Raw genomic sequence first — 24,603 nt, forward strand, 5'->3', positions numbered from 1 at the left:
TACTGATCCAACTATCAGTAATTCATCATCGAATTTACAATCTTTGCTAATACGCGTGATGTCAACATCATTTAAAGAACTATACGTCTCAACGGACATGTTCGATCCATGAATCACTGAGCATTCGTCACTCATGCTCAATTCAACAAAACCTAGAATCATTGTCTAAACAGTCAACAACTGACTAAGTAAATATACGTCTGTCATGCAGACTCCACGATTCGTGAGACATCAATCACGTCACATGGGGGTATATCAATTAGGGTTTTGGTATGGAGGCCTACGACACGTGGATTCATCCACGATAAGAAATGTGAATAAGTCGTACAAACGGTTGAAGGAGTTATCAAAGTAGTGGGTGCATGATCAGTCAAGTCTCCACACGACATGGAACTGACTTTACCAAGATCTCCCACTTTCCCACTCTTTCATTCCAGAAACCGTCACACTTACTGGGATCAATGTGTTCACTATTCTGACAATATAAATAAGTTTATGAATCCATGATTGAAAAAATACATCAACATTTCGTCTAACAGAATTTTCCGAGTCATCACTCTCGAGAATTCATCAATCTACCAGAACTTATTCAAAACTTCAGCAGTTCACCATTATTGCAGAATCATTCAACACATCCACAATCCTTGATCATCATTGATCCCACACAATTCTCAGCTTCCCTCCTACAGATCAACCCATCTTCCTCTTTGTGACCGAATTGACTCTGGAACGGCCATTGACTTGGTTTAGGCCGGAGTCTTACAGATTGATATCTCGAATCTAGGCATTCCCTTTGCAGTGCATCTGTGTGAGGTTGAACAGGTTGCTCGGTTGAGGAGTCTCGACAACACACTCGTCTCTTCAATTCCCTGAAATACCAGCAAATCGTTTTTCCCCATCTACATTCTTATGTGTCTCTATTAGGTGAATCTTCCAAAAAGGGGCTACAAAGTGCTAAAAAAGAAGTATTACAAGTATTCAAGTGCCCAAGTCCAAGAGAAATGGAAGAAGTGCGACGAAAAGGAAAAAAACGCTCAAAATCAAGAGACAGGCCAAAGACCGAGTTTAAATCATTCAAATTTTCAAGATTTCTTTTCACCATCTTTAAGAGAATTGAAAGAGGAAAAGAATGCAAAAATGAGGTCATTATGAGTTCGGACGAAGAAGTTAAGACCAAAACAAGTTTTATCGAGTACCAAAGACAAACCAGTATGCAAACGAATTTCCCTGGATTTTATTACAAAATTTCAGTTTGCAAACTGGTATGCAAACCATGAAGCTAAGAATCGGTTTTAGGTCTTTCTTTACTACTTTTTAGGTTGGTTTCCGGAACCGACTAGGATACTTGGAGGCCAAACATTGTAAACCTATATATAGGTATTAGGTCTTCCAAAGAGATATCATAGAATCTTATATCATAAGCTAGGGTTTTATTCTACACCAAAAACCTAGGGTTTACCTGTTTAGGGGGAAACCACCATTATTCATCTTCTTTGTAATATGAGTAGCAAAATCCTTTGTTGATTAAGGATGAATTCAATGTTCTAAGCGTGAAGCTTTACTATTAACACACATATATTCATAGTTTTTATCATCATCATTTGTTTTTACCATATCTAGGGTTTATGAGTGATTCCTAGATTGATTTGGAGTACACGTTAGATTGATCAATTGATCGTTCTATTGCTAGTAGAAGTTTGGAGATAAGTAATCGTCCAATAAATCTCTGCATAAGTAGAAATTGCGAGACCTTACAGAGGGATTTTGTGGAGTAATCATGTGTAAAAAAACACCAGCAAGTAAAACTTGAGCTAAGAGTTTAACTAGTGGGATTAACTAATTCACAAAGCTTAAAGCGTTCGATTGGATTACATGACATTGAGTGAGATACTACTTGGTGGTTCAGTTGAATAGAATCTGATATTTGAGAGATTCCGTATCCGTGGTAAAAGGAGTTCTGGGGATAGCACTGAGCTAGCTGCTATTCTACGGTTGGCGATGAATGGTTCTTACAGAAGATGGATAAGTATTGATAACGGCGAAGAATTCCTTAAACATCTCTTTTCTTCCTTATTATCTTTTTATTTATCTTAAAACCAATCCCCCCCTTTGTGTTTTACTTTATTTTGTTATTTCAAATAACCTATCAATTACATAGCTCTCCATGGGAACGATCTCTTACTACCGCTATATTACTAGTTAATTAGTGGGAAATATCTTTATTAATTTTTTGAACCTACGACTGCCCATACAATTTATCAAAAGACGGAACAAAAACTTCGTAGGTATTTCTATGGGAGACAGATTCATCTATCAGAATAGACTTTTCTGTGGGAGACAGATTCATCTATCAGAATATACTTTTCTGTGGGAGACAGATTTGCTGATAAAGTCTTCGACTTTGGTTCATAGCAACTCTTAGTTGTGGGTGAGATCAGCTAAGGGAATCAAGTTCGTAGAGTCCTGCTGGGATTCAGAGGCGTAAGGAATGCGACTGTACCTTAATCGGCGTGAGACTTAGTTAGGGCTCAACTACATTCCAGTCTGAAGTTAACTTGTAGTAGGCTAGTATCTATAGCGGCTTAATACAGTGTGGTGTTCAAAACTGGACTAGGTCCCAGGGATGTTCTGCATTTGCGGTTTCCTCGTTAACAAAACTTCTGGTGTCTATATTATTTCTTTTCCGTATTATATTTTCTATATAATTGAAATATCACAGGTTGTGCGTAGTTAAATCAATTTATGAATCCAACCTTTGGTTGTTGATAAAAATTGATTGACACTTGAACATTGGTTTTCGATATCGTTCAAGTTATTTCTTATATCAATCAGGCTCACAGATTTATATCTGTTCGATTGCAGATTGTATTGAGAAATTGAGATATAACTCTTGGATATTTTTCCTTAATTAAGACTAACTGTCTAGTTTATTTTCTTGGAATTATATTGGAGTTAGTGCATACAGATTTCCGAACTAAATATTGGGTGTGGTTGTTAGACCACCGCTTTTTCAGTAATGATCAGTTTGAAATAAATAACATACAACCAAACTCAATAATTGAATAAAGATTCCAATGTGGCTCTCTTATCTCCATTATAATTAAGGCATAGAATAGATAAATAAATAAAAAAAGATAGGATAGCAAATATCCACAACCAAACATAATAACAGGTACAATGCCCCATAGCATGAGTGAAAGAATTTACCAAGAAAAATCCATTTGTATAGATGCATTAAGTCTTGTAATTACAAATTTGTCCCGATATTTTGAAAGAGAGGTAAGTTATCTCATAAAAAAGAGTAAGTGATATATACCTTGGGGTGTTGACGAGATTTAAACTTTGTAGGATGTAGTGTGAACATGGTTTAAAACTCTTTACGTTGAATAGGATTTTAGAGAAGCTGGTTGATCTTGTAGTCGTCGGAAACTCCTTTTGATGGTAGAAAATTGGGAGTTTTCGTCACCGTTCAACATGGGGACTTAGAGTTTGCTCATAAGGTAGGGTCACAACACCGAGTACCAAAATTTTGGTCAAATACACAATTAAGGTCAGTATGTAGGATATTTTCCAGGAACACAATTTAGGATATAAACATACTCTGGCGTGTTGATATTTTCATCGAATGCCAGTTCATGGGGCATATTGTGGAGACTAGGAAAATTTTAATTTACAGTGTTGTATGCTGGATCAGTGCATTTTGAGTCGCAATTGCTAATTTTGGATTATGGTGCAGACTAGGATTACGAGGTATCGTGAATTATAGACTATCTACATTATAGACATCAGATCGGGGGTCTATTTTAAGTTGTCATACAACAGATTTTGGGTTGTTGGATGAACTTTGGATGATCTATTTTGGATTGGGTTATCGTGGAATGCAAAATAAAAAAAAATCTCAAATTACAGGAGTTACACTCTCTTTTTACTATGTCTCTTTCCTTGAAAAACACACCAGAAACTCTAAGAACTTGAATTTTCATATGACCAGATTGGCTTCAAGGGAGCCGGTCTGAGCAGATTATCCCAATTTCTCTTCTTGCTTACCTTCTCTTTTAATCTAGCTTTTAGTTTATTTGATCTAAGATATTTGTTTTTCTTTGCTTTTTAGTTCTAGATCTAGGTTGTTCCTCTGGCATTTGGGTGTTTTTATTTTATTTTGATTGTTGTTTTATAATTTCTATCAAGTTCTCGAGTGAGCAAAGGACGTGGTTTTGTTTCTCTCCAAAATATCTTCTTCAACTGATGAAGACAACATCAGCACCAACAAGAATGAAGCTACCAACATCATCAACATCTTCGTCAATAATAACATCAACAACCCCATCTACACTTCCATGCATCAATTGATTCTACGATGGTTATTAAGACTGCAGTGCCGACTCGAACCAGCTCAGACCGATTAAGATTAACTCCAACAGATGCAGAGCCATGTGATGTGATTTCAAAGTTGTTGTTGTAGTAAATAAGATTCGAAATCTAAGACTTGTGAAGATTAAATTTAAAGATTCAATGAAAATAATAAATAAAAGCGAGAGTTACTGGGATTAGGATTTCACTGAATTCATATCATAAGGTTCAATTATTTATTCTTCCGCAATTATAGCTTAATAAATAAAAGCATGGACTCTTATTTTTGCCAAGGTAGATTCTCAAAATATTAGTTATAAATCGTAAGCATGGGACATCAAACAGTTAAGCAAGCATGGCCCATCAAATAAAATAATAACTAATTAATTCAAATCATAAATCAATTAAAATAAGTGCAAAAGTCATAAAAAAATCACCCATGTATGAAATTCGGATTCATCCGTCGACCCAGTGTAGAGGTTTAACTCCTCATATTGTAGACACGCTCAAAATTCATTTTTATTACTCAAAAGTGCTTACAAGAGGTGAAAGTCGCAGCGGTGTAAAGCCGTTACAAAACTGTTACAAAGACTGTTATAGAAAATAATTTTTTTATTCTGTCGCAGAAAAACTGTCGTTCTTGGAAGAAACAGTGACAGTTCTAAAACGGCAAGCTACAAGTGTAGTTTGTTCTTCTTATTCTTTTCTGCAGCAGCAGAAAAATCTGTTCAACCCTCTACTCTTCTCCCCAGTCACTCGATACCTTTCATCTGGACCTCAACAGGGCTGAGAGATCACGCGTAATAACTCTATCTGATCTTCTTTCCTTTTTTGCTGATGCATGGGAATAATTTCTTTTTATTTGATTTTCACGCGTCTTCTACAGCTCAGCACACTCCAAACAAGATTATGCACGTATATTTATCCAGTATAAGTCGCCTCAACACACAAAATCCTCCAAACATATCTCAACTGACTCATGGAAACTCGAGATATCCTAGTGTCCTGTTTTTCTCCCAACCGTGAAAATATCCTTCTTTCCTTGAATCCAACAGACTTACGTTTCCTGTTTCAGCTTAACAGGATATCTCCAATTAAAATCCTCGAGAAAATCTCACGGAATCAGCCACAAATCTTCCACAGAAAATCACTGAAATTTAAACCATTATATCTCGTACTCCTCTGTTTGAATCTATCGACTATCCAGCCAATTTTAACCGTTTCTATCACTCTTACCAACCCTGTTTGTCTGAATAGAATGAACACAATGAATTCCAGTGATTGAGTTTGACTAAAAGCCTCCCAAATTCTTCCAAGAAAAGTACGCAGTTTACTACAACCAATTTCCTGTCAATTTTGGAATTTAAACGATGAAGATTGGTGGGCCCCTAACCATAGTAGGCGTGCGAATAGCAGTTGGCACCCTGGGGTGCAAATAGTAAAGAAGGTGTCTCTTATAAATTGAGGTGTCCCTTAGTAATTGAGGTGCCCCTTATCAAAAATTGAGAGTCCGAATAACACGTGTCATGCGGGTGCAAATAACATTTTTCGAGTTTTAAAGTTGATTATTTTGAACCTTAGGAAACACTGTGACAATTCTGGTCTTGGATCGACTCTATCAGCCAATATATGAGGCTTGCCTCTTTTATGGAAAAAAAAAAGAAAAGGCAAACAGTAAACACTTTGTTGAGAGAAATTCGAACGCGTTCTTTAAGAGTACAGTAATTAGACATAAGGCAAATTCTTATGTTTGTAAGCAAACAATTTTCTTCTTATTATATTAGAAATATGTTAATGCAGAAATTCCAATAACTGTAACAAATACGCATTGTTGCGTACCGTTTTGAATGATTACACATTTGTATATATATAATAACTTATACCCCACGATTAAATGAGAAACGCCGGCACAATGTGCACCCTGTACTATACGGTAGCAAGTATATCAATCAGTAATGCAGCAGCAGCAGCAGCAGCAGCCTAAAAACAACTGTGTTTTAAATTGTAGCATAGAACAACTGGTTCCAAGTATCCGGCAACCCCGGTAGGCACCAATGACTACAATCCGAAGAGCGATTCGGGTTCAATCTTTGATCTGGAGTCACATTTCCACTGTATACCGACGGATGCCCATCTTTTCGTAGCTCGGAAAGAACCGTTATGTCGAGTAGATAAGTAGGTGTTTTCATATCCCTGATCACTGATTGAATTACCCCCATCTGATCTGGGTATGACCCAGGATATGTTTCTCCACCTAAAGGTCCTGTTTCTCCGTAACAATTCTTCCTCCCTGAATTGTCTTTCCACTCTTTAGGACTGCCACAACAAGATCACAGAATCATCAGAAAAGCATCCACCGGGTTAACCCGACCCAATAAAGCGGGTCAGGTAAAGCATCGTAACCGTACCACGGAAAGCCGCCGTGAATGTGGAAGTCATGAGTAGGACCATGATGGACCATTTCCAGCACATAATCACATGCAGCAAATAAAGTTGGGCTTCTAAAAGCATGCGTAATTTGCGGTCCTAGAGCCATAACTCTCAAAGCCTAAAAATAGTAACTTGTCGGGTTTGATTTTTTTACCCGCTTATGAATGTCACCGACAGTATTACCAATAAACTGTAATTTTCACATACTACAAAAGATACACTTCAGTGACTAAAATACCCCTAGAATCAACATAGGCAGACAATGATTACGATGAAAACAAGAAAATGAAATCTCGCGAAGAACATCACCATCGGGTAGGGGTATTTTCGGAAGAACAGAAAAAGAACTAGAGGACAATGCTACTCTTTTGTTAGTCTTCCCGTGAGGAGAAGAAAGTAATCACGGGTCCTAGATACTAATATTACAAAGCAAAATTGCTAAACCAAACAAAGAAAAAGGGTGGAGTGGTCATGAATCGGACCTACAACCCTCCAAAAGGGAGGCCAATGAGGGTCACAAATCACTGACATATTCAATATCCGATTTTGATGAAAAGAATCTTGGCATGACTAGTTGTTGGACTAATATATACACATAGGTTCCAGACTTGTTACCAAGGATAATTTCATTCATACGTCAAACTTAGTATGTTGCAGGGAAGATGATGAAAGAATTTATGTCAATTGTGGTTGTTTTAAATGACGTTTAGATACGTGAAGAATATTTTATTATGTATATAGATTACGTAAGGAATAGAAGAATTGTCATAAAGGCTTAACAGAATGGAGCAGAAGATATAGGAAACATAAAGATGAGGTAATAACTTACTTGTAATGCGTAGGAGAAACACCTTGGAAGTAAACTCTAGTTTTGGTTGTGTCAATGTTGGTGTCAACCCAGTTTGACCATGTTCTCATTCCTCTATCAAAAGCAACCAAACGATCCATATCTTCGTAGATTGATCCTCCTAGTTCCATGCTATCCCACCTATTTTTATCATTTGCATGCAAAAATCAGATTAATTAATTATAATCCATCTCTTTATACAAAATGAAATTAGCTTAAGAAGAAGAATTAGGATGTTTGTATATATGCACCCTTGAAGTTGTCCTTTATGAGACCACCAGTGCCCGGAATTAAACGATAGAACATCAACATCTTTCCAGATACTGCCGCTTTGAGAAATACTGTCAAGTCGGAGAATTCGCTTTCCGTTGACACTGTCGATATCGACTAGATACGGTGTTCGGTAGAAGGATACACTGACTCCATATTCCTGTAGAGAAATTACGTACCCTTTTTAATCAAAATGTAACTAATTCGGCATAGCATATTTCAATCAGGAGTACACTGTTAATCATAATTACCACAAATTTAAATGATGATAAAGGATCATGTTTCGTAAACTGAGTTTTGGCTTTTGGTACTGCTGCCGATATCATGCAAACCAAAGATTGCCATTGGTTCAGACCTAACGAATCTCCGATGAACATAATCGATTTTCCTTTCATTTTTGTTAAGAAATCAAGCCCATTGAACCTATTCAAAAACAGAACATGAATACATAATTTAGTTATGGATTGAGAAACTTAATTAATCAAAATTAATGAGACTAACGGAAAAATGTATATGTGCATATTTCTTTTACCTTGGAATATTACAACCACTGGGTTGCCATTTATATTTGAGATAAGCAGAGTCCGGTCTGCCGTATAATTGACAGTTGAACTCAGGATCAATGATAAGACAATTTGATGATTGATAAATTGGGTAACTATCATCTTGAACCCAACTTCCTACAAATATATTACAACTTTCTTGGTTTGGAGGAACAACTGGTTTCTTCTTATTATTACCCTTATGAGATTTTGATGATGAATTTGGTGGTTTTTGTTTGTGTAATTTTGTTATTTGCAGTTGAGTTGATGATACTATTTCAAACAGTATCAACAACAAAAGAACTTTACAAACACAATGAACTCCCATTGAAAGAGATAAGTAAAGTATAGGAAGATAAAGCTTTTTTTGCAGAGAATGAGAGATTGAGAAAGAGTTTTGTAGAAGGAACTTTTTAAGAGAAGTGTGTATGTATATGTTTTGTTTTGGTGTGGGAGAGTTGCATGTGAAGGAAGGAAGGAGGAGGATTGCTTACAAGATGGTTTCATGTGAGCTACTTAATATATATATATGAATGAACTCTCCCTTTTAGCTAGCAAGCAAAAGGGTTTTACATTTCATAGTGGTGACTCACGAGTGTGTGAGTCTAGTGCATACACCATTACAAAATTATATATATATATATAAAATGAATAACTGAGATTCTTGATCTCTTCTTCTTCATTTCTTGTTATCAAGTATTTATTTTTTTATATTTTTGAAAGAAAAAAAAACTCATCTTGTTTTGTTGTTATTTTTTGACAAAGAGAAGGGATAGAAGACTACAAACAAAGGATAAAGCTGTTAGTGAATGATCACTTTCTATTGGCCCCTCCATGGTTTTTAATTGCTTGACTCTTTGTAATTTTGCTGAAGATGTAGCAATGGATAGGGAGTTTGTATCAGTTAGTCACTATTCACCCACTAAAATCTGTATGAAGAATATACAAACTAATTAGTGAAGATACATAGCTGGATTGGCATTGATAGATACATTGTTGAAAAGTATTTGTATTTGATGGTGGTGTCCATTTTTATATTTATTTTTTTCATTATTATTGATTTTGAAAGACTGTCTAGTATTAGAGAATTTTAATTTATTTTTCCTCATCGTGCATTTATATATACTCTTGAAATACCATTGTTGATTCGGAAAGGAGAATTAATTTATTCCTGATTAGACATTTTATAGTCTTAAAATGTAATTAGAGAAGACTATCTAGTAGAGAATTAATTTATTTTTCCTGATTAGACATTTTATAGTCTTGAAATACCATTAGAGAAGACTGTCTGGTAGACCATTAATTTATTTTTCTTGATTATTATACTCTTAGATACTTACTAATTTACTCTAGAGAAGAATGAAAACTCTGCGGTTTATTTTGATTTTTTAAATCAATTAGATTGAGTGGTAGGATTACTTAACATCATTAGATTGATTGACATGAATTATTTTCATTCAGTGCATTTTGATTTCTGCTGTTTTTGCAGCTTAGTTTGATCTTATTTACCAAACCAAAAAAATGCGTTAGAATTATCAAAGTTTTAAAAATTGACAACTCTCTAGCTACTAAATTGTCAATGAGAGATAATACAAACTATAATTGCTACGAGAAAAAAAATAACTAAAATAATATAAAATGAATGATTCACAACAGATCCTTATCTTGACAAACACTCGAACTTTTGCTAGCTTTGGCCAATGCAATAATGAAAGTTGATATCAAAAATTATTGAATCGCATTATGACCTTTTAAATCTTAAGCAAAACCTAGCTAAGCAGGACCCCATGATAATCATACAGATACAAGCCGTCTAGTTGCACCAGTTGCCCACAGAACATGTACACTTACCATTCAAACAGGGTTCATAAACATCTATGGGTCCATAAGGTTGTTGTTTCTAGACATCTAATGGACCACGCTATTTTGAACTAAATGCGTTGGTTGCTAGCAAAATTTAATTTTATGACTTCCATCAAAAGTTTGCCACTTTGTTTGGAAGTGAGAAAGGAATTGTCATTTTGTAATTAAAACTTATACATATACATATAAAGTTTGATCCATTATTTAGTCCAATTCGAACTCTACTATTATTTCAAGAAAAGAAATTATTCTTTGCTTTTCAGATGCACAAGATTAATATTGGTCGACTGTCGACAGTAGAGAATATATTCATCTAACCTGTATTGAAACCATATGAACTCTATATATCTAGCTAGTTCCTATTCAAGATCATGACTCATGAAGCACTATTATATAATCATTCGGTGTGGATAATGCTTCAATACTCAGCAACCGAAAGGGAGATGTACAACGTATTCCTTTCACAGTGTATTCCAGCAGGAGATCTTCCGTTTCCAAGATTTCAATTCGGACAACATCCATCTGATAAGTGGAGTTTCATGTATATAATGGAACTGACACCGAAACGTAGTGCTTCAAAAAAACAAATTCATCGAGAGAATATGCGCGTTCCACCCACATTACCATAATGCAACAGCATAGTGAATGCTAAACATTGCAAAGTCCATTCTTATTTGATTTTGAATTGTTATTCTCTACTTCTTTTTGAGACAGCCCCAGCTTTGTACTCTGGGGTTGAGGGTGAACTGAATCCAATAAGGATTCTGTTACTCTGTTGGGTCCCACAAATCAGGTAGCTTCTAAGCATAGAGCAATGTCGGAACTAAAAACTCAAAATGAGATGACGATACCATATACATAATGGGAGAACTGAAATCACTTCAATTATTTAGAGTACCACCAAACATTACCCATTTTGAATGGAAATTGGGAAAACTGAAGTTAATGGGTTGTCTTCTTCAGATAAGATAAGGTTCAGAGTGCTCTAACCTCTATTTGGTGGTAAGCAGGAAAAGTCAGCTTATACCAAAACAACATCCACCAAACTAAATGCACTGCTCATGTTCCAAGAAACAAACAAACAAAAGATAAATCAATTCCGACCCAATACATTTATTTAGAGGGGAAAGATGACTAAAGCCGTGATAATGAGGGTACTTTGAGTTTGAAATGGAATTGACTGCTCTTTAAAAACTTTTGGCCTTAAACTCATGGAGCCAAGCACGGTCCGTAAATTAACAGAAGAGAAAAAAAATCATTGCACAGAATCTATCAATTTCATTTCCTTTTAAACCTTCCTTTTTCTTTGAACATAAAAGCCTTTGTTACAACCATTTTCACCCCCCTTTACAAGAAGAAACTTTGATCCAAAAACCAAGTTTCATTCTGTACAAAAAACATATCTCCACTTTCTTCTATACATCAAAACTCAGATTTTACACCACCCCCGTCAGACTTCAAAGTTATGTTAACTTAGAACTTTTCATTGCCAGCTTCATACAAAAAGAACACCAAAAAATCTTCCTTCATAACTATTATATGAACTCTGCATCCTACTAGATCAGTCGGTCACGTCAGTGTTAAGGCCTGTGGGCATGGGATGCTATGTCAGCTCTAACAAGGACTTAGTATGTTCTTTCGCGTGTAGAACTTGAAACAGGGACCCCACTTCTGCTGGTTTTCATTGTAAACTACTAACGCCAACTTCTCATCTGGTATTGCTGAGCATTGATAATCCTGCTGTTTCTTATAAAAACCTTCCGACAAGCATTTCTGAAGGATACATGGCTCACTGTTATGCCTATTTTGCTCAGCCTCATGTTGCAGTGTTGTCGTCTGTGAGTGTAAGCACGAGATAAGCAACACTGGCAAGTGGTAACAAATAAAGGTGATATGGATAAACCAGTTAACGAGTTTTTGACCATTAGAGGGGGAAAGCATACCAGATCCAGAGGAGGAGCTGTCACAACTGAGTCGGAGACATCTTTGACGCCAAGTCTGACAAAAGAAGAACTGGTTAGGTGGATACCACATTAGCTAGACTGAGGAAAAGACTTAGAACTGGATCAGGAAAATGTATAGGAAGCTGTACCCCTACAGAGTAACCTGATTCAAAATTATATGTGAACATTCAAGATTTTAAAATCCAACTTCGCCACATCTGATAAAACTTTCAGGTAACTCTTCAGATGATTTCCCCATGAAACAAGATTTTGTACACCTAAACTGCTAAACAACAACCTTCCCTTTCCCATGTTCTCATTAATTTGTAATGTATCAGGAAAGACTTAGAACTGGATCATGAAAAATGTATAGGAAGCTGTACCCCTACAGAGTAACCTGATTCAAAATTATATGTGAACATTCAAGATTTTAAAATCCAACTTCGCGACATCTGATAAAACTTTCAGGTAACTCATCAGATGATTTCCCCATGAAACAAGATTTTGTATACCTAAACTGCTAAACAACAACCTTCCCTTTCCCATGTTCTCATTAATTTGTAATGTATCAGGAAAGACTTAGAACTGGATCAGGAAAAATGTATAGGAAGCTGTACCCCTATAGAGTAACCTGATTCAAAATTATATGTGAACATTCAAGATTTTAAAATCCAACTTCGCCACATCTGATAAAACTTTCAGGTAACTCATCAGATGATTTCCCCATGAAACAAGATTTTGTATACCTAAACTGCTAAACAACAACCTTCCCTTTCCCATGTTCTCATTAATTTGTAATGGTCAAGGTGACCAATTTAGGGCCAGCACCACAACATGTGATTTATCAAGTTCGCCGTTCCTTGCTAAAGTACTTAAAATAAATCATAAACACACTGTTATGTGTTTCGTGTTTACATTTTTCATGTTCTACAATTTTTCTGTAATATTTTTCTTTAACCGATTTATGGAGAATGGCAGGTAACAAGTAAAAAAACAAGGTGTTCTCACACCCCCACGTGTGCTTGATTGGATGGATTCATTTCTACCCAAGGAAGTCACATATTTACCTAGCTTGCATAGTCACAAAGTCAAGTTTTAAGAAAGGAAACAGACGGAATGAGAACGAATGCATACTCTACTTGCTGTTGCTCTGCATCTTGACTCCGTTCGACCTGTTCTGCTTGAATTACTGCAGGAATGATAGTGTTCCTATCTGTATCAATATTTTCTTTCTTTAGTTTGAACCTAAGAATAAGTTCTGATCGACTCCCTGAGAAATTTGATATATAGCATAATACAAATAAATCCGAGTTCAGATGTAATAATTTAGTTATTGCTGAAAGGGTAAAAATCTCACACACCTGTTGGCTCCGCTGTTGGCTCCGCTGTTGGTTTCGCTATTGGTGACATCCTTAAGAATTTCTGGCACATTGTGGTATCCTGGAAATCCAGAAAAGTGTACTGTACAAGTTCTAATCTCTCAGAACTTGTCAACTTAGAGAAACCAAAGGAAGTAGTCCATGTATGTAACACTTGAGGAACGGCAGGTAAAATCAGCCTATCCACTTCTAATTCTTTGAGCTTCTGAAAAACAAAGAGAGAAAGAAAATGAGTCAGATCTTTCATCATATATTTATAAAGAATTCCAGGACAAGAATATATAGAGGGATGAGATAACTGTCCAATAAGAAATACAGTTCATAGTAGAAAAAGTGACACCGAATCAGAATTCCATGGTCAGACAAATGCCCTGAAGACAACAAAAGAGTATACACTCCCACAAAAAACCTAGAAACACTGATATGTCAGTAAGAACTGAATCTCACCTAAACATCTATAAGAGGTTAAAATAACAGCTATTCTTTTTTATCTAGTAAAAGATTAACGGAAATTACCTGTTCGAGAACATCAAATAGAATGCGGCACATCCCTTGCCTACGATATTGGGAACGTGTACCAACAAGTGGCACTTCTGCAACCTTTTCGTTATGTATCCTGGAAAAGATTGATGAGCTTAACAAATTAGATGGTGGACTAGAAGAGTTAATGCATTATTGAATGTGATACAGATTGCTTACCTAACTGTCGCAACTGAGATGAGCTCATCCTCTCGCTCTAAGAGCACAGTGTAAAATCCCCAAAAGTTCAATCGGTTCAGCTTTGATCTGAAATATTGTGATAAATCAGCATCATATAAGCAAAGATACTGGAGTAAAGATCTAATTACAACACAATATTCTAGCATGAATAGCTACTCAGTTCAGGGAGAAAACAAGGATGGAATCCATCCGAAGTAGCTTTCTGGTGTTACCTATCTGGAGTGGAGATAGGTCATGTCAACCTTCTGACACTTCGCCACCCCTTTCATGTCAATGAATACTTATCTAATACTCCCTCCGTCCCACTATTAGATGACCTACTTGGTTTAGAATTTTGTCCCACCATTAGTTGACCTATCTCATTAAACAAGGGATATTTCTAAAATTATCCTTTTGATTGATTATCGTTAGCATAAGAAATATGTAGGTGTTTTAAAATGATTTTCAACGATACAAAGTTTACGAAAATCTATGGTATAGTTTGACAGATAAATCATTTCTAAATTTTACAAGTTATCATTCATAAGGGTATAGTTGTAAAAAATACTTAAAAACACTCATTTCATTCCTTGCCTTAAAAATTGTGCAAACTTCAACTAGGTCATCTAATAGTGGGACGGAGGTAGTATTTTCTAGCCTGGATAGAAAAGAAATAGGATGCTCACGTATTGTTGAAAAGAACATCTTCAACAAGATCTGTCTTTGTATCTGGTTCTTTAATGGGCTCGAAACACTCATGAATTACAGAGAGTGCTACATTGAGCTTGCTCTGAATCTCCGTATCAGCCTCCTTATCAGATGGAGCAAATTGGTGGCAATCATCTTTTCTAGGTTTCAAAATACTCCATGATAAATTATCCACACCTACTGGAAATGACTTCCCCAGAAGTTTGTGGAGACTTGCAAATAACTGCACAATAAAAAGAATAACGATGTAAAAAAATTGCACAGGAAACAATGCAAAAATCATAATGGGAGAGCATATTCTAAACATAAATTTTTGCAAACTGAAAAGCCATATGAAACATCTTAACATTCTTGATGCAGAACAGACAACTTCAAACAACTCTTCTTTCTTTTCTTTTTTCAGATTAGCTACTTCAGCTAACTATTGATTGGGAACGAAATATTGTCTATTCTTATGCTCAAGTCTTCTGATAGAAAAAGGTTAACCCATGTTTATAAGAAATCATTTTCATATGCTAGTAATTCGGCTGAAAGGTACAAATCGTTCTTAGTTCTGTAAATTATAAGTCTCTGTATTAATACCTACTATGAATGGTTTTTTTATGTGTCAGGAACCAATACCTCTACTCATAAAAGTTTTAGCCAAACAATGTTGCTTGCCATGAATGAAACATCTGTGAAAAGTTTTAGGGGAAATGTGGAGTACCTTTTCACACTTTATACCGCAAAACCAGCTGCCTTTCGGGTTAACGTCCAGCTTATCCAACCCTCTTTTGCTAACACACTCCGTGTGATCTACAAAAGATGTAAAATAAAATTAGTATATCGTAAGAATTTTGATAGGCCAAAGCACGCATGATTTTGACCATAAAAATATTTAAACCTACATTCGTGATGGCATTGATCACAGCGCAGAACTTTCTTTTCAGCAGGCTGTTCCGGGACGCTGTCAAGCTCGCCTTGGCCACATAATCCACATTGACAAGATGGGCAGAACCATTTTCCGTCCGGCAAATCCTAAACGGCATAATGAGTTCTTGTTTAAATTCAGTCTACAAACTCAAAATAGTCATTACTAGTATTCCAATACGTCAAATTATTTTCTGAAACAAATTAGATAATAAACGTACCTTTATTCCAAGACAATTCAAATGAAATGAGGATGGGCATTGATCACACAACACTAGTATCCCCCCATAGTGACAAATTGTGCATATATAATCATTCTTTTCGTCAGCCATATTTCCTTTAGTTCTCTTACCAGGTTCAACTGCAATGCAGTTCAGATTCTTTTCCTGTAGTTGCTTCTGGCAGTCTAATAGCGACCTTCCATCTTGCAAAAAAATCCTGGCAGATGGTCGCATATAATTACTACCAACATGACGTCCAAAATTTGTTAGACCAAAAACCTGTTCGCAACAATTGCACTTAATTCCTTTGCGGTTAATTTTTCCTTCCCCAATTATAGAATCGTCTTTTAAACTCAAGTAACGTACTTTTTCCCTTGGCAGAACCACATTACTTTCGATCAGCCAAGAGAGAACAGTTCGAGGGCTGCGATCCGCAGAACTCAGTATCACATCCTGTCTTGCCCTTTTGCTTGAATGTGGAACATGAGTTTTACACTCACTATCCAATTAAAGTCGAGATGCCTTCATTTTCTTCATTTTACGATTGCTGCTACTATGAAGGGACGCACTGTTTCTTTGCCTCTTCACCTGCTCAATGGATTTTTTTTCTTGTATATTACCAGCTTCAAGGTTTCCTTTCGTTTGTGATGAGCTAGATGACTCAGCAAAACCCTTTGCAAGCAGCCCCTTTTGGGGCAATGTGTTTCCTAAAGCCTCGGGGGGGATATTAGAATAGAACTTATCATGACTAGATGAGCTCAAAGACTCGGCTATTTCCTTACTGTAAGAAAATTCTTCTTTACAATGCCCTATGCAAGCAGTCAAAAGAGATTGGTATGACTTCTTTCTTGGAGAAACATAAATAAGGTCTTTACGATTCCTCTTACATACAAATTTGGTGGTCCAACCAAGAGCGACGAGGTACTCCCTTGCTATTTCACATAACTCCTTAACTTTTTTCGAATTCCCGTCTTTACTGCACTCAATCACATAAGTTCTCAAAGGTTGAGGCCAAGATTCAGGAAGAAGATCCAATTTGCTATGGATGATAGGTGTTCCATGACTTTCAGGAGGGTCTGAATAAAGTGATTCAGAATCTACAAACAAAGAAGCTTTCGCATAAGGAGGAGAAGCACCGCGTTGACCCTTTCTACAGATCTTTGACGCAGGAACTGGATGGGTATTGGGGCTAATCACTGCCTGGCACGCGAGACGAAGAGAATAGAGCGGCGCCCCCTTAGGTGGTCTGTAACGAAATATGAGGTTACCACTTGTTGTATGTCTTTTCTGCTCAATTTTCCAACCAAGATAAGACAGGTGCATTCTAGATTCCAACACTGAATCCCGTGTGCTAGCATCGTACTTATGACTTTTTAAATAGGTCTGTAATGCTTTGGGGAAGAATTTAGCTTCAATAACGAAATCTCGGCCTACAGGTACCCACTTTTCTCGCCCAACTGGTTCCGACTCCTTTACTAGATCATCTGAAAACACATGAATTGAGAGACTGATTTTTCGTCTTTTCCTCTTGGTTGAAAATGGACGGTACTCTTCATCTTCCTCACTCAAATTTTCGATAGAATCATCATACAAAGATAATGCTAAAGGATTTTCTTCTTTCAAGTCTTCCGAAACAGCCTCATCATCTTCTAGTAAATTAGACATTTCAGTATCCTTCATTCTACTCTTCAGCTGCTCCTCAACTGGCTCATCATCAATCGAATTCCCAAGAAGTACATCAACAATGTACTCAGCAGTTGTATACAAACTCTTCAAAATACACTCCCGCAGCAAATCAACCCACACTGACTTCTCACCACAAGTCCACTCCTTAATCTTATTCCTAAACCCCTCCAACTGTCTCAAATCATACCAAATCTGTCTAACCGAAACAACGGTCGGCATATCGACTTCATACTCCTCAATCAATTCAAGAAACTTCCAATTCCCTCTAACATTCCAAATATCTCCAATTTCATCCCAATCTTGAGTCACCCTCAACTCATCAATTTTCATCAATTGTACATCACCTAAATCAGGAAAGAACACTAATCTCTCCGACTTGCCATCTTCGTAATCGAAAATTACACCCTCCCACCATACATCATCGATCAATGCATCAACACACAGCCCATAATGTAAACTAAATCTTCTAACTGTAATTTTGTCAGGAATCGGCCTAATTAAACCACGATAATTAAAAGAATTCATCACCTCATCCTCATTTCCCGTTTCAATTCCATCAAGTATCGGAGAAACAGTGACAGTCTCCTTAAGATTTTCAGTACCTTCATCTACTAGTAAATTATCATATTCAATTTCACGGTAAAGATCACCACATGCAATTACTCTACCACAATGCCATGAACCACTAAATCCCTCTTCTACACTTCTAACCTACAAAAAATCCCCAAAACCACAAATCAAAAAAAAAAAAAAAAAATTCAAAACAGGGGCAAAACTAAAAGTCCTATGCCCTAGAAAATCAATGAATCAATCAACATTTACCTCAACTTTAGCTCCGATGAGGAATATCCTCTGAGTTGATTGAAAATCGCTTCTCTTCCTCTTCTTCTTCTTTGTATCACCATCGTATTCATCGGTTGTAGTTGTCGCCATTGAAAGGGGGTGTGTGAATAAGCAGAGAGAGTAATGCAATAAACAAAAGAAAGAATAAACAGAGAGGGTGTTAAGTAAAATAAATTAAAAAAATCTTTCTCTAATTTTTTTAATTTAAGGAGAGAAATGGATTTGGGGGTATGAATAGGTTTTTTTTGAAACACGTTATGAATGAGAATCTCACATTTGAGTCCTTTCGAAAAACGGAAAATCTCAGATTTGATTAAAACCCAGATTTGCTATAAAACCCCTGCTCCAAGTAAGGTAACAAACCAAAAACCCTTGTTTCTTTGTCTCTATCTCTCTCCTCCATTCCTCTAGAAATCAGGCTACTTCTCTGGGAAGTCTAGTCTGAGTGTCTGACTACAGTTGATGACAGTAATATTATAAGTGTAATGTGGGTCGTAAATATATCATATCTTTATGATCCTTCACCTAAACGTCTAAACGTGGGGGAGGGGAACGGGATTTTGTCACTCACCCTGCTGCTTTAATGACATTTTGGTATGGAATAAATCAGAGTTTATATTGCAGGAACAAAGAAGGTTTTATATTAAAATTTTTAGTTGATGGACACATTCAAGACAGGAATGGTATTTGTGTTATGCATCATTACATTTGTATTTATTTGAATAATTGTATACGCGGGAACGACCGTTATTCATAATATTTTAATCGAGATCGTTATGCTCGTTACTCTAAATGTGTATACCTTTTATTCAATGCAATTAGTGTTAACTTCTTCGGAGAAGATGTCCTCAGTTAATATTCTCGTCTTCAAAGAATCCTCGATTATTAACTTTTGGTATCAGAGCAGGACTGCATTGAACAAACCGTGATGAATTATAATGAATCAGAAAATACCAAATTTTCCTGATATTAAAATGGTATTTTTACAGTAATTTCTATTAACAGGTTAAAGGAGTAGTTAGAAACTTTAGACTAATTTACTGCTAGAAATAGAGTGGCGACTAGAGAATTGTCATGTCATGTAAAAGAGAGTCAGGAAGGAATAATAAATTTACATTTTGGGCCAAGAGATTTTGCTATTCACTTCCGAAGTATAATGCATTAATCTCTTAATGGGCCGCTGGAATTCTGTGGAATGGGGATGCACAGCACACTAGACGTCTGTGTACTCGCATGGAATAATGGGACCGAGCATGTTTTGATTGTTGTGGCGTTCCCCGAGATGTTTGTATGTTGCACAATTTTCTTGCCTTTTCTCGAGTCATGGTCGCCCTATGTTGCTGTGTACGGAGACGTACGTCTACCTGCCGAGTGGGCATCATTTGGAACGTTCACGTGACTGCAAAGCGAATGCACTGTCTCGAACTATAGAGGAGGAGGGGGATCATGTGCGCCAAATTTGGAACTAAGTGTAGATATTGGATTCTGACCACTCGCATAGGCTCAGAAATGTGCTTCTGTCTCATTGACAACAGTTGCCCTTGTTTTGTTTTCTAACTATTTTTGGTTGGTTAGCAGGGTACAGCTTGTACCTCACATTTTGAGTAACTATGTTTTGGACGGTACCCTTGCATCTGTTTTTTAGTCATTTAATTTGGTGAATGTACAATGTGAGGTTTAATGGTTCATTAAAGTGGACTGAAGGGATGGCATCTATACCACTGTTTTGCTATCTAGAGGAGCTATATGCCTATATGGCTATATCTGTGGGTGACATTAGGCTTCTGTTGACGGACCATATGTGTCCGCAGAAACCGGGCACAAAGTTGTGTTATCTTAAGTGGGGGAGGATTTTAAATCCATCTGAGATCTTAGAGCATCTCCAAAACAGGGTGAAGGTTTTATTTTTTTTATGATACATAGGATTTTAGATTCTCGTTTATATTAAATTTATATCCGATAATGGGTTTTATTAAGTAGGAAGGATGTAAAAAAATATGAAGGTCTTGGAGAAAGTCTTATTTGGACCTTGGGAATGACCTCCACGTCATTTTTTTAACCATATTTCAAATTTTTACTTTTAAATAATTTTTTCTGAACCAATAGGAAAAAAGGAATCAATTTTATCATTATCCAGAAAACAAATCCTCAAAATAAGACCCTCATTGTTGGAGATAGTCCATGAGAAAAACGTTGTTATTTTTACCACATACATATGACCCCGTAAATAAGGATCCAAACAAAAACTCCACGAAGGATTTTCAACACCCACTGTTGGAAATAGTTCATAAACATGTAACTCCCACTTCAGAGGTATGACCACCAAACCTCGGTGGAAGTTTTAGTGTATATGAGATATATTACACGATGAAATTCACAAAATTGAACATAAACAAGGCAAATATACTAATAACTAGTCATAATAGAGTAAAAAAAACGGTCAAGCAGTAAAGAAGCATGTTACCTGAAGTTTGCAAGCATCATTTGATTATGAAAATGTTATCCTGGATGACTTTGCGGGATGGCTTTCTGCTCAAGCGCCTTCTAAGACGTTGGATGATCAAATAAATAGTTGGATTCGCATTCGGTTCAGGATCCACCACCTTCAGTTCATGACTCATCAATTTTCCTAAACGGCTTAAGGCTTCCATATCTGGGTTTTAGATGTGGGACATAGTAATCTAATGGTTTAGAAGTTGTTTGAGCAGAAAGGCATTCCGCAAAATCGTGCGGGATAGCAATGCTCGTTCTAGAATGAATTCACTATATCTACACTCATAAACATCACAACTGCATAAGGAATAGTGGTTTGGTTCTAACTTTAAGCATAAAAGTAGCTGTCATTTCCCTTTGACTCGTACTATGATCCAGATGTCAAAGGGTTGTCTGTTAAAATACAACTGACTGGAGTCTCACAAGGTAAATATTTGCACAATATTATGTATGTCACTTTAGAATCTAAATACAACACAAGAGCATGGTGGAATCTAAACCATGGAGGATTCGCGGAAGATCAAAGTCTAATGGTATCAAGTTGGTTCTGAGCATCGTTTTTCCAAGCCATTTTTCAAAGTTACGTAGGAAATAGATTAAAATCCAACCTAAAACGTCAAATCTCTAAAGCTTTGTCTAACTGTCTTCAAACATCCGGTAACTTGTGTTCTCTTCTTCTTTTATTTTTGACATGATCCAACGATTTAAGATATATTATTCTCAAATTATAATCAATGATATGAGATTAGTATTAAGATTTCAGTACAAAACCAACTACGAATAAAACTCAGAATCAATAAGCTCAACATGTTTAATGAAAACATGAAAAGATAAAAATTATTTTGTTTCCAAGAATTCCATGAAAATTACTTTTTCTGACGTGTCTTTAATATCACGTCCTTTAGTACTGAAGACAACCTTATGGTATTTCTCACAAATTTAACTAATAGAAAGAAGATTAATGGCCATACTTTTAACATAAACAACATCGTGAATTTCAGGAACTCTAGGCAGTTTGAATGTTTCCTTTTTGTTAATGTAGCAAGAACTCCCATCTCCGGAAGATACAATTCCTCCTTTATAGTTATTAGCATTCACAATCTACAATAGATCTCTTATCATGTGCCGACTACATCAACTATCGAGAAACCATTGGAACGGTAAAATGGATTTAAGAGAAAGAAGCTCTCATACTTACAAATAAATGTTGGTCTATTTATTGTGCTTCGTCAGATTTTGTGTAAACTTTCTGATTTTATAGTAAAGCTTTTGAGCCTTCCAATGAAGATTCCTAGCCATATCAATATTTTTTTATAAAAAGTTTACATGTGCGTTGATAATGACCATCCAACACAAAATATGTAAACAGTAAACAGGGTTGGAGACGAATCTCTTGGCTTTAATTTTAGACGGTGTCCGAATCATATCAGGTTTTACAAATCCGGTGTCGTGTCTGTTAACTGATATTCAACAAGTCTTTAGGAAAGAATAAAAAGTTTGACTAGAATCCTCAAGAGACATAGACTTTTTCTTTTCATGTTCCGAATCCAAATGATTTTTTTTTTGCGAGGATAGCCTCAAAATCAGCTAGTTTACCAAGAGTATCCTTATTTAATTGTATTTGATCATCTAGTTTCTCTTGAAAAATCGCCTCAATTTTAGATTCTTCATGCAAGTCTGAATTCTTGATATAGAGTCCACAAAAAAATCCATCAATTTTCCTTATAGTTTGATGTTTCTTATGCCAAAAGGTATCAATAACTTTTACCAAGTCTGTGTACATGTCGTTTACGATAGTTTAAAAATCGCAACCTGAACCAGTACACTGACTTCTCCTAGCTATCAAACAAGGGATCATCATGTTGGATGTGATTCCGCGGTACATGGACAAGCTATGATACCAATTGAAAAACATAGGGTACCTAGTACATCACCAACTTTTTTGTTTGATAGGAGAATGAACTTGTATAGTAATACTGAAAACAATTAAAAGAAAACTCTTAATGCGGGAAAAGTAAAAAACATACACACATAAGAATTTTGTTAACAAAAAAAAAACTGCAATATATCAGAAAATTTATGGGATTTAGTCCATCTTGAACATCACATTGTATTAAAATACTAGCCTATTATCAGACAACGGACTAGAATGTAGTTGAGACCAAATCGACCCTCTGGTCAACTCAGCTTCAGTCATACTCCTTATGTATCTTGGGTCTGACAAGATATTATGCACTTGGCTTCTCTAGATGACGTCCTTTGCAAGGAGTTACTTCAGTCGAAGTGAATATTTTGAATAATATGTCTCTAAAAGATAGATGTTGATTTCGTTCCGACAGATATTCAATCAAGATACTGAGAATATGCTTGCTTATAAGCGCCCTTTCAATGATAAAGAAGATATCAAGAAAACCTCAATAATTAGGATAGCTTACTCTCTTTAAAAGGTTATAGAGATGCCTAATTGATTCCACCATACAAGGTCAATCTGAAACTAGACTTAAATCTTGTGGAATTACAAACTTTGAGACGAAGAGAACTTTGTAATTAATATAAATCTTACTCCTCAATTAATAGTTCTTGAATAATCGTATAGCAGAAGAGACGAACATTAGAATAGACAAGAACTACGATGAACCTGCTCTGATACCAATTGAAAATGAGAGGGTACCAAGTACACCACCAACTTTTTCATTTTGATAGAAATATGAACCTGTGTAGTACTTTTAACAATCAAAAGATGCGGAAAATTAAAATCACACACACAAAAGAATTTTGTTAACGAGGAAAACTGTAACTGCAAAAAAACTCGGGACCTCGTCCAAATTTGAACACCGACTTGTATTAAGACGCTACATACACCAACCTACTATCAGATTTTGGACTGGAATGTAGTTGAGACCGGGTTCACCCTCAAGCAATTCAACTGCAGTATTTCTTCTTACTTCTCTGGAGTTTCGCAAGGCTCTGCGCAATTGATTGTCTTAGTTGACGTCCTTTATAGCCTAAGATTTTCTTCAACCTAAGTGAAGACTTTTGATACCAACCTTCCTCTAAAAAATAATCCTATTTGACTTCCCTTTATATCGAATAGATCAAGGCTTGGAAATCTGTCTGCAATAGAAAAACTAGCAAACCTCACAAATATGGAACCTTATACTCAGTTAGCTAAGAAGCCTGGATTATTAACTGAAAAGGCGGAGGTCTAACAACACCACCCAATATTTCTCTTAGCAATCTGTATGGACTAACTCCAAAATACTTACTAGAGAATAAAATAGACAGTCAGACTCAATCTAGATGAAAGTATATCGAGGAGTTAATATCTCTCTCTTGATTAGATTTACTCAAGCAGAATCTGCGAGTCCTAATCAAATACAAGGAATAACTTGGATGGTACCAATGACCAATATCCAAGTG

General features: G+C 36.1%; 3 protein-coding genes across 3 annotated transcripts; all 3 read right to left on the reverse strand.

Annotated features, from left to right (window-relative positions):
* Positions 1–6,093: 6,093 nt before the first annotated feature.
* On the reverse strand, positions 6,094–9,111 carry LOC113338769 (protein PMR5-like). The gene is made up of 5 exons (XM_026584155.1): positions 8,430–9,111; positions 8,149–8,320; positions 7,879–8,057; positions 7,610–7,768; positions 6,094–6,666 (listed from the first exon to the last, which is right to left on the reverse strand). Exons 1-5 carry the CDS (start codon positions 8,765–8,767, stop codon positions 6,348–6,350), a joined length of 1,167 nt encoding a protein of 388 aa, XP_026439940.1. The 5' UTR covers positions 8,768–9,111; the 3' UTR covers positions 6,094–6,347.
* A 2,472-nt stretch (positions 9,112–11,583) lies between these two features.
* LOC113339059 (increased DNA methylation 1-like) lies at positions 11,584–16,662 on the reverse strand. The gene is made up of 10 exons (XM_026584464.1): positions 16,162–16,662; positions 15,919–16,048; positions 15,738–15,826; positions 15,010–15,254; positions 14,324–14,410; positions 14,141–14,240; positions 13,607–13,829; positions 13,380–13,515; positions 12,246–12,300; positions 11,584–12,138 (listed from the first exon to the last, which is right to left on the reverse strand). Exons 1-10 carry the CDS (start codon positions 16,393–16,395, stop codon positions 11,917–11,919), a joined length of 1,521 nt encoding a protein of 506 aa, XP_026440249.1. The 5' UTR covers positions 16,396–16,662; the 3' UTR covers positions 11,584–11,916.
* Positions 16,663–16,668: 6 nt separating this feature from the next.
* LOC113338427 lies at positions 16,669–18,372 on the reverse strand. Its single transcript, XM_026583856.1, has one exon. It carries the CDS (start codon positions 18,370–18,372, stop codon positions 16,669–16,671), a length of 1,704 nt encoding a protein of 567 aa, XP_026439641.1.
* Between the last annotated feature and the right edge of the window lie 6,231 nt (positions 18,373–24,603).

Source organism: Papaver somniferum, unplaced genomic scaffold (genome assembly GCF_003573695.1).
Source record: "Papaver somniferum cultivar HN1 unplaced genomic scaffold, ASM357369v1 unplaced-scaffold_19, whole genome shotgun sequence".
Taxonomy (NCBI): Eukaryota; Viridiplantae; Streptophyta; class Magnoliopsida; order Ranunculales; family Papaveraceae; genus Papaver; species Papaver somniferum.